The sequence below is a fragment of the Ciconia boyciana genome, chromosome 2 (genome assembly GCF_034638445.1).
Source record: "Ciconia boyciana chromosome 2, ASM3463844v1, whole genome shotgun sequence".
NCBI lineage: Eukaryota > Metazoa > Chordata > Aves > Ciconiiformes > Ciconiidae > Ciconia > Ciconia boyciana.
This window is the reverse complement of record NC_132935.1, coordinates 68,222,986-68,240,183: the sequence shown is the minus strand read 5'-3', so window position 1 is coordinate 68,240,183 and position 17,198 is coordinate 68,222,986. Positions and strand designations below refer to the sequence as shown.

Below are 17,198 nucleotides of genomic sequence, written 5' to 3'. Positions count from 1 at the left end.
TTTCTGGGCACAATGTAATCATATTAGATAAGTTCCTATGGAAATTTAATCATTTGGCTTTATTATCCACCAAAGGACATTTCACAAGGTTCTGGAAATCCAATAAACCTCCCATTTATAAGTCATGGCTTGCAAATACTTAGAGATGTGCTCCACTGGAAAAAGCATATTACTATGTTAATGAACACACACTGGGCTTCCATGAGATTTGGAAGTTCTTTCTGAATTTTTGTGGAGAAACAAGATAAGAATATATTATTATTTAAGGATGTCACTATTCTAGACCCTAATCTCTCCTTAACCTGAACATGCATTAGGTTAGACTTGGCACTTTGCCTAATTCTTATTTTATATGCCACAATCACTGTGCATGTTAACAAAATACAGTTTCCCCTTCTTGACAGTTTCTGTTTCTCCTTGACAGTTATTTTTTTCTAAGTATATTGTTTCATATTAACATAATGGTAATATAATTGCTTTTGTGCTTATATGCATTATATATAATGTGGATCAAGAACAATGTAATCTGTCTCTTTTGTGTAAACATCATTAAAAGAACTAAGAAAATGAAGTTTGGACAGTTTGGTAATGATACAAGTATGAGAAATATAGCTATTGATAACAATGCATATGTCTATGCTTGAGAAGGCTAACTGTATAATGATAGAAATACATACAGCATCATGGAAATGGTTAATAAACTTTGAAAAGTTATGCAAAACTAGAGTACAAGAACAGCAGAAGGCTGGAGAAAATTAGACTGGGAAATGCAATGCAATATAGCAATAAAGAAAAGCTTATGCAATTCTGAATTACACACTGTCACAGCACAGGGAAGTAATAGTCCCTTTCTGCATGTCTTTAGTGGGCTGACAAGCTGTATGCTGCATCCACTTGTGTGCTTCTGTAGCAAAAATTAAAACAAAATAAAATTGAAATTACAGAGCCCCTTGACAAAAATGTTTGAGAATATTTTACTCTATAATGTACTACTAAAACCAGTCATTGGGGACAATTAAATGCAGCATAAAACATGTCATTCTTTAATCTGCTTTTACATTTTGATTAAGAATTGCAGAGAACATCGTGAAGGGTATTCTCAAAGCAAGGGGAATAACTGGCAAGAGCTCTAGTACTCATTAACTGAAGATTACACTTAAAGCAAACTGAAGACCCATCTGATTCAGAATACAGAGAGCTGTCAGAGCAATACAGCTCAAGTTTGGTGAAATATACTATATTTTTGCCTTTGAGGATGCTAAAAGCAGGATTAAAAAATCGGCATTATTTTATGGATACAGTGGAAAAACTGCAGAACTGAATAAGGTGTGACCTTCCTGGCACACCTAGGTGCATACAGGTTACTATGTTGTGAATTAGCTGCAGTCTAAATATGATTCACTGGCGTCCGTGCCAACAAAGAATTGAAATAGTCTGATCAATAAGTGACAAAAGCATTTATCAGCATCTGGAAATCACTTTTACTGATCAGTGGTTAGAGTCTGGCAGCATTTGAGTGAGAGAAAGATGTCAACAAATTAGAAGAAACTGAGAAAATTATAACAAACTGATTAATGCACTGAAGAATTGATTAATGAGGAAAGATTAAAAGACCTAAATACGTCAAGGTGCTAAATGACAGCTCGTATTCTATTATATAAGCCAAGAAAGGAGAAAAATTGTTTGGAATGCATGAGTGAGAACCAAGAATACATATGTAATGACAATGTGAGATGGGCAAACATATTTGTGCCAGCCCTGAGAATGTTTTGCAGCTTTCACTACTGTTCCTGCCACCACTCCAAATAAAAGTCAACAGAAGGTGTTAGTGTTGGGAGGAACCAAAATGCACTGGAGAAGCGTGTGTTTGAAACTGGGTTTTGAAAGGTAAGGATTTTGGTTTGCAATGGCTACAGAATCCTTTGTGTTCTGTGGCTGTCGCTGGAAAAAAGAAATCTCTCAGTGCCCTGGTTTTCTCATCAGCAAAATGGGCTCAGCAATATTTCTTGATTCATGGAGACATTGTGACAGGAAATTCAATAACTTGTGTGGGCTAGCAGGCTAGTGTGGGGACAAGTTCATGATTACATTAGTGGGGAGATGAACTAGGAATGTCACTATGAAGACACGAGAAGAAATGTATCTATCTCTAGCCTAGTTCTTAAAAATCCCTGTTGACCCAAATGAGTTTTTGGTCATGTCTTTCAACCAAATAAAGATATTCTGGGAAAGGAGATGCAAAATAACTTCAAGAAGAGAAACAGATCTGGCACCATGGTGAATGGAAAAGTGAAAAGCAGAAAATTAGGGAAGAAAAAAACCGTAGGTAAACATCTGAAAGATTAGAGATTGAAAGAAAAGGAGGGAAATAGGGAAAAGAACTACAGGACTGAAGTATAAGATGCAAAACAGAGTGGCACAGCAAAACAAGGGAAAGGGATTTCAGCTTCCCAAGAACAGCTACCCTGAAAGTGTTGCTGCCTCAAAAACCGGTGAGGCAATGGGGCAGCTTTATGTGCTGGAAAAGGACACTGCTGCAGAGGGCACTGTGCAATGGCCACTGCCCCACTGCCCATGTTGCTTGCCCCAGGGCCATGATCAAGTTATACTGGGGGGAGAGTGGGCACAAGCAGTCGTTCACCTTCTCTTTCCCACCTCCTAGGAGCAGCAGCATCGAGCCTGGCTTTCCTGAGCTCTTCCCCTCACTCTGTCCTCATTACTGTGCCAGCAAATTCAGTTTGGCCTTAACTGTCTTTTTTCCCTAGCTTTGAGAGGAGTTAAGTACTTGAATCATTTGATCAACCTTCTGGACCAAAAGTTAGACATGTGAAACTTTAACAGAGGGCAAGTATTGATCTGAGACTGGCACCACATATTTAGTCCTGGCCTGAAAGGAGCAAGAGAGTACTGTGCTAAACACCTTCTGTTCAGCAAAGAGCCTTCCAGGCAAGAAGACTTCTCCAAAACGATGTTTGCATGGCAGCTGGGTGAGTGTGGCAAGATAAACCTGTGTGGGGCCTGTTGGATAGGCTCCCATGTCCTACACAGTGACCTTGCTCTAAATCCTGGGCCAGGCATTTGATTGCCGAAGCACTCAGGAATAACACAGAAGAAGTTCTGTGGTGCTGAAAAATAATTTTAATGTGAATCAATTAAATATGAAATTTAATAGCTAGTGAACTTTGTATGACTGAATGACATAGCCAGTACCACCTGGTCCTTTCTTGACTGTTTTGATTTTGCATTCATTTTATGTTATCAGAATGCAGTGGGATTGTATACTGAAGATCCTTATTTGTATTATCCAAGTTGTAAATGCTGAAGGTGGCAGATTTAGGTAGGTGTCACTTGAGATTTTGGGCACAGAAGACGAGTAGAAAAAAAAAGGAACAGATAAATGAGTTCAACTATTGGACAAACCGAGTGTTTCAGATAAAAAATCAAAAGTGAAATAGTTTATATGAGAGGACTCCTCTGTCTTGAGGCTTTTGTTGAGGCTGATTCTAGATTTGGTTAGACAGCAAGGTCTTTGGTTCAGGACAAGAGGCAATAGGCACAAACTGAAACACAGGAGGTTCCCCCTGAACATCAAGGAAACACTTTTTCACTGTGAGGGTGACCAAGCACTGGCACAGGTTGCCCAGGTAAGCTGTGGAGTTCTCCATCCTTGGAGATATTCAAAAGCCATCTGGACATAGTGCTGGGCAACTGGCTCTAGATGGCCCTACTTGAGCAGGGAGCTTGGACCAGATGACCTCCAGAGGTCCCTTCCAGCCTCAACCTTTCTGGGATTCTTTGCTTCTGTGAACACTGTTCCAGTTTATACTCTTAATGTTTTTGATGTCTTCTTCACAACTACAGGAGTTAGAAGTATTTTTTGGGTAAGAATGAAAGTTGAGATTAGTAAGTACAGTTCGCTGACAAAATACCTGGCAAGGGCAGGATTCTACTGCCTGATGCATAGGGGCGTAGGGGGCTCCAAACAACAGTTGAATGTTTTAACTAAATTATAGATCTCTCTTCTCCATTTTGTTCTCTAAACAAACATTCTCTAAAATAAAACAGTGCTTTCACAGTTAAGTGTATCTGTATCGTAGCCAGATCTCTGGCAAATGAAATCACTGTCACTGGTCTGGCAGCTTCCCTCTGCTCGTGCATATTCCCTCCTTCCCTTTGGTTGTGCATCTTCTTTCCTACAATTGCTGGAGAAAAATAAGGGAGGGCCGAAATTGTGTGTGCACCAGCAGCGGACTAAAAAACTGCTGGTGGTGTTCAAGAGCTCACAGAGGATGACAATTTTTGACAATCTGTAGAGCTTCCTGCTTTCACAGGAGAGCAGTTGGAGGTGAGCAGAAGTGAAATTATTGTATAATTGCAATAAAGTCACATTTACTTGCCAAAGATGGAAGGTACCAAATGTGACAGAGTTTAGCATGATCTAAAGACATACCAGATCTGTCATTTCGTCAGTGTGGCATTCCCTCTGCCTGTAACAATTTGTGCTGCAGAAGCAGCTTGTTCAAGTTCTTTCAGAGTTCCTTTGCTTCTTTAGCTGGCAGGAAAGTGTTTAGGGTTTTTTTTTTAATACATGTACCAGAGAACAGCATAAGAATGAATACCCAGCTGGCATAGTGTGAATTTGCCAATCAAGCATGACTGTATCACTCACTTAAGACTAGCTAGAGATGCATCCAGGCAGATAGCACAACTCAGACGTGGCTTTTCTAGCTAAAAAATGGCATGTCATCCATCCTGGGAGTCAAAAAATAGCAACAACAAAAACCCCGAAGCCAAACCCCATGAGATTTACTTACAATCTATCTGGACTTGTTAGCAGCTTTCATAAGAAGCTGCATAGGGATTTCCTAGTTAAGCTGAAAGAGATGGGGAACTGAAACAAAGCTGCAGATTCAGTCGGGAACTCACCACAGCTGACAACACGCTGCCCTGGAAGGGAAATGTTTAAACTTGGAGAAGTTACTGTTACTGTTTCTTAAAGTTTGTTCTGGGACCAATAGTTTGTATGTGCATGCATTTTCACTAGCATGAAAGTGGGAGTGCTCTGGACACAAAGAACTGGGCAGGACTGTCAATAGAAAGGAGGTTCAGAATATCCTACAGAGATGACTACATAATCTTGAGGACCAGAATAACAGAAATTAGATGAAATTCAATAATGGAAGAGATAAGGTCATGCACTTAGACATTTATAAAAAGCATTTTTATTATGGACTGTAAATGACAGACAAATAGAAGGAGTTGCCTGTATTAGTCACTCAGCATGACCCCGAACCATCAGTGAGATCTGGTTATATAAAAAGCAAATTGGCTGTATGAGAAAAGGTCATTTTGGAAGAAATCAGGAGAGACTACCTCCATTGCAAAGACTGGCAATGCTTTGTGAAAAGCTGTTACACATTGTGTGTCAGCTATGGTGAAGAAAGCTGAATGCAAACTGTATCTAATGCAGAAAAATCTGAGTTACAGAGGCTCCATGTCACAGGAGGAGACTAACAAAACTTACCGACAGGCTAGACAAGTTGAGAGTGGCTATGACTACAGCCTATAAATATATTACAGATTTAAATGCAAGGGGAAGAGAAATGCCTAACTGAAACACTGTTCGGCACAAGGGCAAGTGGGTATGAACTGGTCTTGAATGCGTTCAGGCTGGGCGTTAGAAGGAGCTTTCTAACATAGAGATGAGAACAGTTCTGGTCCAGCCCTCCACCAAGAAGTGCGGGAAAACAGCATATTTAGTGTAAGATGGATCTAGTTGTTTATGGAAAGGGTTATACGGAGTATTTGCTCCTACAACAGCGGAGTACTACCTTCAAAACACAAGATCTGTGCCAGTCACATGGCCTAAAGATCCAAAAGGTTTACCTGCTTAGCAGACCAGATTGCAGTACGCAGATCTAGCAAGCTTTAAACATCCTGGCCGAGGTACCTCAGCAGCCCAGTTACAGCAGAACAGGCTCCATGCTAGTTAATGTGCCTCACCTCTCCGAGCAGCAGAGCTCTTCTGACATCTAGCATCACTGCTAGCAAAAGGAGCAAATAATTACAGAAGAACGTTTACTTGGCAGAGGCAGTCAGCGTTGAACCCCGTATGCCAAAAGGAAATTGCTCTCTCAGTCTTAGTAATACAGGACTTATCTCTTCATCGCCGTATTTAAAAAGACAATAATCTGACTTCATGTGCCTGACCACTGTGCCTACCCAAAGCTTACTGCTGGATTTATGGCCTTATTCTTGACTGCTCCGGTTAACGAACTATTTGAAGGTCTCCTCACACAAGAGCTATACCTTAGAGCAAGCCAGGTGTCCTCACACAAGCACTATACCTTACAGCAAGCCGGTAGCACGCAGCAGCAGCGAGACCAAGGAAATGGGCAGTTCTTGTTTCTGAAAAACAAATGGTTTGTACAGTGGATTCAAAAACTTGCACGAAATGTAAGTGACAACTGAGACAGGAAAAATTCTTGTTGAATGTAAAGCATCGTCCTGTGTTTTCCCTCTGTGAAAATGGTAAGGGTGCTGTCAATTTACACAAAGCTTTCAGCCACACAGCGAGATGCTGAGAGTCTGCACTCAAGGTACGTGCCTCGCACCCTGTACCCATGCACTGCTTCTGACCCTCCGAAGCGTCTCCATGTAAGGGACTGGAAAAACCCTAGATAATAAAAGCACCGTGTTACACAAGTCAATACCGTCACCGTAAACATATTTATTTACTTGGATGGGTACAACTGCTCCCGCCATAGGTGCTGGGCTTCCGTTCAGTCAAAATTAACCACCACCCTTACAATTAATCAATAGCAGAGATGGTCTCTCCGCTTTCTTCCCCGTCCCCACTCACGCCAGCTTATTAGTGAAGCATAAACCATCTCGTGGGACGACAAACGACGTGCCAGTGGCCCTCCTTCCTCGCCGCCCCTTGGGGCCCGCTCCGCTTCCATTCACCCGCCGGTATTACCCCCGCACGCCTTCCGGCGGTACCCACCACCGGCCCGGCCCCCCGCCGCGCCGGGGTGCCCCCCACCCGCTCCCCGCGGGGGCGGCCCCGCCGTGCGGGCGGGCGCTGCCGCCGCTCGCCCTGCCCGCCGAGCGAGGAGAAGCCCCTCACCTCCCCTCGGGTCCCGGGGGAGGGGGCTGCCATCACGTGTGCTTCCTCCCCCTTCTCTTCTTCTTCTTCTTCTTCTCCTCCTCCCCCTCCTCCTCCTCCTCCTCCTCCCCCTCCTCCTCTGTCTCCCCCCCTCCCTCTCTCCTCCTCCTCTTCCTCCTCTCTCTCCTCCTCCTCCTCCTCCCCCTCCTCCCCCTCCGCGGCGGCGGCGGCGGCAGCAGCAGCCGCCTCGGCTCCGCTCCCTTTGTTGCAGGCGGAGCGGCGGCGCTGCCGGGCGCCGCGCACAAAGGAGCGCGGCCGGGGCGAGGCGGCCCCGCCGGCGGGCAGGCGCGGAGGCGGCCGCCGCACCGCCGGGCTGCGGGGGCCGCGCTGCACCGCCGGGGCCAGCCCTGCCCGCGGCCGGGAGGCGGCGGCGGCGGGTGTCTGCGGCCGCCGCGGCGGGGATGCTGAAGGTGTGCTCCGGCGCGGCGGAGAAAGGACGGTCCCGCCCGGGCGGCGCCGCGGGCTCCGGTTGATGCTGCGGGCCTGCCGCCGCCGCCATCCCGCTGCCGCCGGCGCTGCTCCTCGGCCGCCCCTCGCCATGCTGGGAGAGAGCCCGGCCGCCGCCCGGCCGCTCCTGCGAGCGGGACCCCCCCTGGCGCTGTGCTACACCTCGGCCCTCCTGGTGCTCGCCCTCTCCGCGCTGCCCGCCGGCCGCGCCTCGCACCCCCTGCCCGGCTCCGAGTGCCAGGGCGGCGGCAAGGGCAAAGGCATCAACTGCTCAGGTAATGCCCCGCCGGCTCCCGCGCCCACCCGTGCGGACGGCCCACGCGTGCACGTGGGGGGCTGAGGGCGGCCCCCCTGCCCCTCCCGGCCCGGCCCGGCCCGGCCCGGCGCGGCGCGGCGCGGCGGGCGGCGGAAAACAAAGGAGCGGCGCCCGCCCCGGCCCCGGGTGCGGCGGGCCGGCGCCCCGGCCGGCGGGGAGATCCCCCTCTCCGGGGGCGGGGGGAGCCCCTCTCCGGCCGCTCCCCGCCGAAGGGAGGGAGTTTGCCGCCGTCTCTCGGCTTTTGTTGCTGCCCTCCGCCCGCCGCGCTGCCGGCAGGTGCGCGCCCGCCGCCCCGGGGGCTGCCCGCAGCCCGCCCCGTCCGCCCCGCCGCTCCGTCCCCGTCCTGCCGCAGACGGAGGGGGAAGAGCCGGGAGGCAGCCGAGAGCGCAGCCCCGTAGGGCGCTCGCACGGGCTGTTGCTTCGGTCTCTCTCTGTTCGTGTGTGCAGCCCAGACCCCAGAGCCGGGGTAGCCTCTCCGGCCGTCCTTCTGCCGGTTGCTGTGTAGATTCCCTCTGGATGAGGTGTAGACAAGTAGCAAAATACTCCGTGGTGTGCGCAGAGTAAGCTTTTTAGGGATTTTTCCTGCTTTGATTGCCCGACAGGAGAATGCCTTATTATGTCTGCCCGTCCTATTCCTAAGTATGTGCTGGTATAGTGCAGTTTCAATGTAGATGAATTGGTTTGGCATGACAGCGGCGCGTTTTCTTCTATCTTGAGGGATATGGTGCTTTTCAAGTAGAACAAAGTAAATACGTACAATATAAAGTTTGCAATTTGTTAGAAGCACCGTTTTTTCTTCTAAAGCTAGTATTTAGAAAAGGGAATTTATATTTTTTTCTCTCCGAAAAATTGCTGTGTATGCCTCCTACTGCTTTTTAAAACGATAGGTTTATTCCACTGCAAGGGTCGCCAGCGAGAGCCGCACAAAGTGCCTTCTCCAAGGTGATGAACGCTTCGTGCCCTGTGCTCAGAGCCCCCCGCTCCCATTGTCTTCAGCAGGATTTGGAAGGCACTTCCCATGTTGGAAGGAGCTCTCGATACCTCCCAGCATAGGGTCCCCAAACCAGGAAACGGCTTTCAAGAGATGAGTGAATGGAGTAGTGATCTTCCTCCCAATTACGTTTTGTAATACGGATAATGCTGCTAAAGCAGGCTATCGAATTTGCAGACCAGCAAACTCTGGCAAAACGATTTTGCAATATAATAAGTCTAACTTCTATTCACTCTTGATGTGCTCATTTGTTTTTCATTTTAGCTGGTTTAGACATCTACTGTGTTAGTGTGAGAGACCACAATGCGACTGTTTTACTGCTGCCTGACTTTTCCATTCTGTTTATATGAATATCATGGTTATTTTTAAAGAGGGGTTAATAGGTTAATGTGTCACTGGCGTTAGCGGCTTACCCATCAGAGACATGTGGGTCATTAGACCGCGGCATGTTCATAAATCAGTGAGATTAAATATGAAAGGCTGATGAAATATATGAGGAAGTTTCTAAGATAATGTGGAACGCACGGATACTGTTATTTAGAAACCATCACGGAAAGAGGGCTTTCCAACCTGGAATTAGAAAACCGATTGCTATATCGAAGACGTTCAGAATGATTTGGTTCTACTAAAAATAGGCAGAAGCAAATTTAAGTGCTATATATGTACGTATGGCAGGTGCTGTTTTTAGTGTAACTACAAAAATATGGAAGGCAAATTTCATTTAAAAATGCAGTAGTCGGATTCTGCGATGTGTTAACTGTTTCATGCAAAACTGCAGTGTTCCAGTTCTCAACATTAATTTTGAAAGAACTAATATCAACACCTAATGTCTGGGACAGATTTTCCCCTCACTTACCTCTGCACAGCTTCATTAACTTGGACTGGATAAACTGCTCCCTGCAAAAGATGAGTTTCCTATACTTAAACGTGGCGCCAGACGTTGGCATTAGCACCGTTCTCAGTGGACTGCTACCACGTACATTGCTATATATATTGAAAGTTAAACTTAAGAACACTATTACTACTTTTTTTCCAAGCATTTGGACTCTCTAAATTAATTCCCATACTCAGAGAAGCAAAATTCTTCTCTCCTCTGTTATTTTGTCATTTTAATACTTGCATCAGGCTGACCTGCTGCCCTGGAGCAGTTCCTTATGCTTTTTGGGATGGTTCCTGAGCTTGTAACATTTTATCATCACTAGATTATGTAGCTACGTTTATTTTTTTGTTACATTTTTAGGAAATGCTGAACTCCTCTCCTTTATTCCTGCAGAATATACTGCTTAAGAAAGAGTTTGCTGTAGCAAAAGAACATCGCAAGGTGAAGGACACAGGCAGATAACATGAAAATTAAGATAGCTTTTTCAGCCTTGATTCTGCCCCTTCGGCACGTGCATTGCGGTTCAGCCTTTTGTTAAATTATGATATAATTGCATCATCCCTGGCCAAGGGAAGAACATGAGGGAAAGGCTGTGGATGTTGTCTATCTAGACTTTAGTAAAGCCTTTGACACCGTTTCCCACAGCATTCTCCTGGAGAAACTGCCTGCTCATGGCTTGGATGGGCGTACTCTTTGCTGGGTAAAAAACTGGCTGGATGGCCGGGCCCAAAGAGTGGTAGTGAATGGAGTTTACTCCAGTTGGTGGCCGGTCACAAGTGGTGTTCCCCAGGGCTCAGTATTGGGGCCAGTTCTGTTTAATATCTTTATCAATGATCTGGACGAAGGGATCGAGTGCACCCTCAGTAAGTTTGCAGATGACACCAAGTTGTGCGGGAGTGTTGATCTGCTTGAGGGGAGGAAGGCTCTACAGGGGGACCTGGACAGGCTGGATCAATGGGCCGAGGCCAATTGTATGAGGTTCAACAAGGCTAAGTGCTGGGTCCTGCACTTGGGTCACAACAACCCCATGCAACGCTACAGGCTTGGGGAAGAGCGTCTGGAAAGCTGCCTGGACAAAAAGGACCTGGGGGTGTTGGTCAACAGCCAGCTGAATATGAGCCGGCAGTGTGCCCAGGTGGCCAAGAAAGCCAACAGCATCCTGGCTTGTATCAGAAATAGCATGGCCAGCAGGACTAGGGCAGTGATCGTGCCCCTGTACTCGGCACTGGTGAGGCCGCACCTCGAATACTGTGTTCAGTTTTGGGCCCCTCACTACAAGAGAGACATTGAGGTGCTGCAGTGTGTTGAATCTGGTGAAGAGTCTAGAGCAGAAGTCCTATGAGGAGCATCTGAGGGACCTGGGGTTGTTTAGCCTGGAGAAAAGGAGGCTCTGGGGAGACCTTATTACTCTCTACAACTGCCTGAAAGGAGGTTGTAGTGAGGTGGGTGTTGGCCTCTTCTCCCAAGTAACAAGCCATAGAACAAGAGGAAATGGCATCAAGTTGCGCCAGGGTAGGTTTAGATTGGATATTAGGAAAAATTTCTTCACCAAAAGGCTTGTCAAGCATTGGAACAGGCTGCCCAGGGAAGTGGTGGAGTCACCATCCCTGGAGGTATTCAAAAGACGTGTAGATGTGGTGCTTAGGGACATGGTTAGTGGTGGACTTGGCAGTGGTAGGTTAACGGTTGGACTTGATGATCATAAAGGTCTTTTCCAACCTAAATGATTCTATGATTCTATGAATCTATGATCCTATATAATCAAGTGATTAGAGCAGGAAACAGAGAATTAAGACATAACTGCAGTTAATTGACAATGTGGACTTGTATGTGTTTGTTCATCTGTCAATCCATACTTTGCTAAGCTAGGAAAACTGACATAGCCCCATTTTGCCCAGAATGGGGTAAAATACAAGTTGGTGTTTCTTTCTGGAAAAGAGAATCTTAGAGTTGATGTTTTAGAGATGTTACATTATTCCCAGCGCTACCTGTAGTCATCTTCTGTAACATTTCTGGTACTCACTGGCTGTCCATGAGTAGGGTTGGCATGATGCTTGCTTCTCTGCTCAGGCTATAAGATAGTCGTGTCCTTAATAAAGGCTGTGAACTACATGGGGTTATTAAGCATCCCAAGTGTAAAGGTAAGTACAAAATGTAGTTAGTTCATGAGCTTCTAATCTGCCAGTAGTCCCAAGAGGCACACACACTGCACGTGGGCATCTTCAGTTTCAGTTTCAGTCCGGCTGAATCTCCAGTGCGAGATACGCTCCAGTCACACGTGTGGCAGCCACAGGGGTTGCAATTTGATCATAACTGACCGAACGCTGAGGACTTCAGTGAGAGGTACGCAGACTTAACAAGAGAGATTGCTCAGTGCATTGGTTTGGATTTGTGCACCTGGGATTTTGATTAACAGAGATATGTTTCTGTTGGTAAGCCTTTCAGCTTGCTGCTCCTTCATGTGATAAAATATGCTTGTTGGGGATGATTCCACACACCTCCTATTAGTCTCATAAGCTATATGCTGCCCCCAGTTTCTCAAATTCTCTTTGAGTGAAGTGAGTAAAGATAAAATTGTTTCAAGATAGCTTATTGACGATGGAATGAGGTCAAGGAAAAATTAAGGACACCTCTCACAGAATTCCTCTTGTGAGGGGTATGAATGCTTTTCTTTTACACAGTCATAACTTGTCTGAAATAGTTTGTAGATAAAAGTAGACGGAAATTACTGATTAGGGGGAGGGAAGGGGATGGAGGGACAAAGGAAGGTATCCATCCTGTGACAGGGTGATGGCTGAGTGTATGATGGGCGGTTTATTGAGCATGGAAGCACAAGCTGTCAAAAAGCTTGTACATTTTTAGACAGAACAGCAGAGAAAGTTATAGTGGAGCCATCCTTCACCATATATACATTATCTTAACTTTCAATACGCTTTAGAGAAATGGTTTCTGCCCTGAAATAACTCATGGAGTAAATTAGACAAACAGAGAATGTGGAAACAGTAGAAAAAAGAGAGAGGTGAAGCAGAGAACGTGGTAAGCCAACAGGAGTACAACAAGCACAAGCAAAACTCATGTCTGTTGATATTTTAAAATGTGGTAGGATGAGAAGGGAGGGGTAGACATCGTCAGTGGGGTGAAAGCATCTGAAGGCTGGACAACAAGAGTGGATCCTGAAGAGGGATGGGAGTGGAAGGTGTTGACTGAGCAGAAGGGAGTAAGGAAGCAGTATGAGAAAAGATACACAGCTGAGAGTGGGAGCAACTCAGAGAAGATGGACAAGGGTGGCAAGAACTAGCCACATCATATGCTTTTGTTTTCCAAGCATGCCTTTTTCTCTTGTGTGAACAGGGTTTTAGAGGAAGAAGAGTTGGGAAGGGCACAGAAGGTGAGTGAGATGAGCAACAGGTGATGTAGTTTAAATGCAGATAAGGCAGGAACGTCCATGAGCATGATCATAAATCTGTGTAGTATAACAACAGAAGAGAAAAATTGTATTAATTATTGATTACTGCCCACACCCAAAGAGGGAGCAGTGCATTAAAGTATGGCTACTGTCTGTTACTGGAGATGCGTGTGGTACCATAGAGAAATAATACTTCTTTTTGTCTCATCCTTGCTTCTGTCTACTTTCCACCATTGACGAACGTGGTCTAATTCAGAATTTGCAAGTCTTTTTTCTCAGCATCTCCTGCTGAGGTCATTGTTCCCCCATAACCTTCATGTGCAATGGAGGCCATTTGATAGGGACTCTTTGTTTCCATTACTTTGTTAGATGCCATTGAGTCTGTTCTCCAGACCCTGTAGCAGGGATCCCAAAGCTTACTGTCACTGGATACCAGTGCTAGCAGAAGAGACACAGCATGCATATTTCAAGAAAAAAGTTATCTGCTCAAGTCTTGTTTGGGTAGCACTTTGATGTGGTCCATGTAACATATTCGTACCTGCTGTAATTGGGACTAGAAATTAAGAACGTATCTTCTGCATTTTGTGTGTGGGCTACCAGTGGTGCTGTCTTGTTCAGTGCTTGACAGCTTGTGGGGATGGTGGGGAATGGCAAAATCTGAGGTCACAGGGGCCAAACCAAAGCAGGGGAGTACTTGGAATACTTTGCCTTGGCAGGAAACCGTCTCTGATCGAATGCTGCCCTTGCCTTTGCTAACTCTGCTTCCTTCCAAAAGGGTTTGATGGTGGCAGAATGACACACTGAGAATTTTAAAAGTGCTAAAAAACTAAATGAACAAAATTATGGTAGGGTTAGAAACACAACATTTGGGGCACAGGTTCTAAATGCCTAAGGAAACAGTTTCCTAGGGATATGATTATTCAGTCACCTTTGCAAGGGTCTCTTTTTCAGAAGCATCTAAGATATGTCAGCACTGAGGAGAAGGGACACGTTCAAAAATGCTGTCTGTAGTTATCGACAAATTACAGTTTTAGGGCTCAAACCAGGATGAACTGTCACTGCTTTAAGGCTTGTTACCTATTATGTGTGAGCTGTTGTAGCTGAAAACGTCACCTTTTTCCTTAGGATAAGAAGGAGTCTAAAGCTACTCACATCTAGTACATCTACACTGTGAGGTGAAGACTTGAGTTTACGAGTGGGTTGGCCAAAATGAGTTGTATGTATGCTCTTTCTCACTCTAGGCTTGTGTGTTGTCAGAAGTGTGGGTCTAGACTGTCCCTGCAGCTCCCTTGGCCCTGCATGTGCCCAATCCACATGGCAGATGTGAACACAGATTTGGGAGGATATAAACCTCAGGCAGTCCCAGCCTTTGCAGCTCGGCCTGGGCTCAGTGGGGACTCTGGACCAGAACGAGATGTGGCCTCAAGACTGGCTTTTATCCATGCTTATCTGCTGGAACAGACATACCCTTTGTGGTTTTTGTGAAGATTAAGTGGGTTGAGGGTTTTTTTTGGTATATCATTCTAAGGTACACGAGGCCAAAACAATTTGTGCTAAAGGTATGAAGCCACATTGGCAAGAACATAAAGGCAGGGGATGGAAGAGACGTACAGGTTCAGGTAAATTAGCCTGACTATTTTAAGAAATACACATCTTTTTTATGTTTGCATAGATAAACTTGATCTGAAATGGTATACGGGACTAGAATAATTGGTTATTTTATCTAAGATACTATGACTTATGTTCCTGTAAATGAATTATAGCAGTCAGGCCAAATAAACTGTGATATGTGTTTGTGCCGATTGAACTTCTGAAGTAAATGTTCTAGAGTCAGTCAGGTTACATGTCACTTTGAGAAACTATCGTAAGGCATGAATATAAATCAACTATAAGTAAAAAGTAAAAAAAATGATTAAAAAGAGAAATTAAAACTCAGACAGTAACATGCATGTATTTGTTTCCCTTTAGTGTAATTACCTAGACATGAAATATCCTTGCAGTACAGATTCTTACGCTGATTAAAGAGCTGAAAGGTAATTAAAGTAGACTTGAAAGTGTCAGAATAGCAGAAAATCATCTTGTAACAGGTGTCACTCCATCATTGTCACTAGTGGGAACTGGTAGTGTGATGGAGCAGTCGAGGCTTGACTGAAGGGAGTGGTTTGAATCCAATTTCTTTATCATTTTTTGAAAAGGGGAAAATAAAATATTGCCAAGAAAACATTCTTTCTGTACCAAGACCTCTCTGATAATTCCTGTTAAAGAGAGAACAAGAAGTGCCTTTATTAAGAGCAGTCTGGCCCTTTTCTTGCTATTGATGTAAGGATAAGTATTTTGTACTTATAGCCTGCTGGTTTTCTTCTAGAGTTGACAGTAGACTGGATAAAGGGGAGAGTTAATATTTACTTGGACTCGAAAAAAAAGAAGCTGTGGTCAAGGTCTTTGAGTAGAGAAGTACGAAAGCAGAGAACCCCACAGATATCGACAGGAGGCTCGATTTATCTTTTTCCTATAAAGAGATTATCACGTTCCACCATTGATCTGTCAACTGAAAGTGCTTGTGACTTTTCCAGCCTGTGGTCAGACTTTGGCGAGTGTCCACAAAGCAGGTAGTGGCAGTAGTTCCCAGAATAACAGTAGCTGTAACATTTGGGGAAGAAAAAATGCTGAGCACCAGGGATGTTGAAAAAGGATCTATTCTTCTGACTCTAGACTACTGCTTATCCTTCTTGGTAGGTCCCTACAGATGCTGTGGAGCGAAAGTGGAGATAGAGGACATGTTGGCATTTTTGAGGTGAAAGCCTGTCTTTTTCTAAGCAATCTGTAATATTCAATAGAGCTGAAGACCGAGGAAGTTCTTTATTAAATTATTCTTAAAAAAATCATTCTGTCCCAAGAATAGCTTTAGATAATAAGAAAATTATAATTAAATACTGTGCTGTAAAGTAAATAGTCCTCTCTAATTGCTGTAGTTTATTCTGAGATCATCTTGAAATTCTAACAATTTAGAAATACAGGAAGAAAAAGAGAAAGGGTGTGAGAGAGTGGAGTTGTATTTTGTGGAGCTCCTAAGTGTGTAGAGAAGAGCTTGTTTGACTAAATCAATCCATAGTAAATTTTATTTTATGAAACCGGTTCTTGGCAAAATGGGTCGTCTTTGTGTGATATTTTTCTTCCAGAAAAGGATAAGCAGATACAGACAAAATCTGGTTAGGAGTAAGTTCAGCAATCAAAATTGTGATCTAATGAAATTAAAGTTTCCTGGAGAACCTTAAATCTGTCCCTTTGTCTTGATGTATTCAATGAGCTCCAATGTATCTTTAGTTCTAATTTAGTTCACAGATGGCTTCAAGGGGATCTGAGAGCAGAATAATTTCATCTTGTATTATTGGGTAGATCTCTAGTGGTGCCATTAGTTGTTTATATATTTAGGATTTATGGGTCATATGCTCTTCAATTTATTTATTTTTTTGTTTGTTTTGAAAAAGAAAAGATATCAGGTCATTTTTTTTTCTCTTAAAGATTCTTACCAGGGAACCTTTGCCTTCTTTGGAGTGGGGAGCAAGATGCCAGTGGAGCTCTTTGCTAGAAGAGTACCTAGAAGACTTCTGTTCTTGCTACCCAGTTACACCTCGAGACCTGGCTGGGTGTGGGCTGGGAGACTGACCAGGCTCTGCATGCATTTGCATATATATTGCTAATGTGAATTTCTCTGTTTAAGAGAGCAATTTAATGTTACACTGATATCAGTGTTCAATTTTTTTAAGTTGCTCTAAAACTGCCTCATTGGTCATAGCGCGAGGAGGTGGTGTTTGACTAGCAAATCAGGATTTATTTTAGAATAATTTAAATTCTCATTATAGTAGACAATTGCTAAGGACTGAAAAGACAGGACTTTCCTGATAATAGATTATGTGTTACAGCAACAGTGCTTAAAGGATCTGGTTCAAAATAAAATTAAATCCTTGTAATACCTCTCTTTTGACTTAG

General features: G+C 44.6%; 1 protein-coding gene across 1 annotated transcript in view; it reads left to right on the top strand.

Annotated features, from left to right (window-relative positions):
- The first annotated feature begins 7,331 nt into the window (after positions 1-7,331).
- The window catches only part of TMEFF1 (transmembrane protein with EGF like and two follistatin like domains 1), a 124,813-nt gene continuing 114,946 nt past the window's right edge, over positions 7,332-17,198 (top strand). Inside the window, exon 1 of the mRNA XM_072852927.1 lies at positions 7,332-7,890. Coding sequence (XP_072709028.1) covers positions 7,641-7,890 — 250 coding nt within the window. The 5' untranslated portion in view covers positions 7,332-7,640. The remainder of the gene's footprint in view (positions 7,891-17,198) is intronic.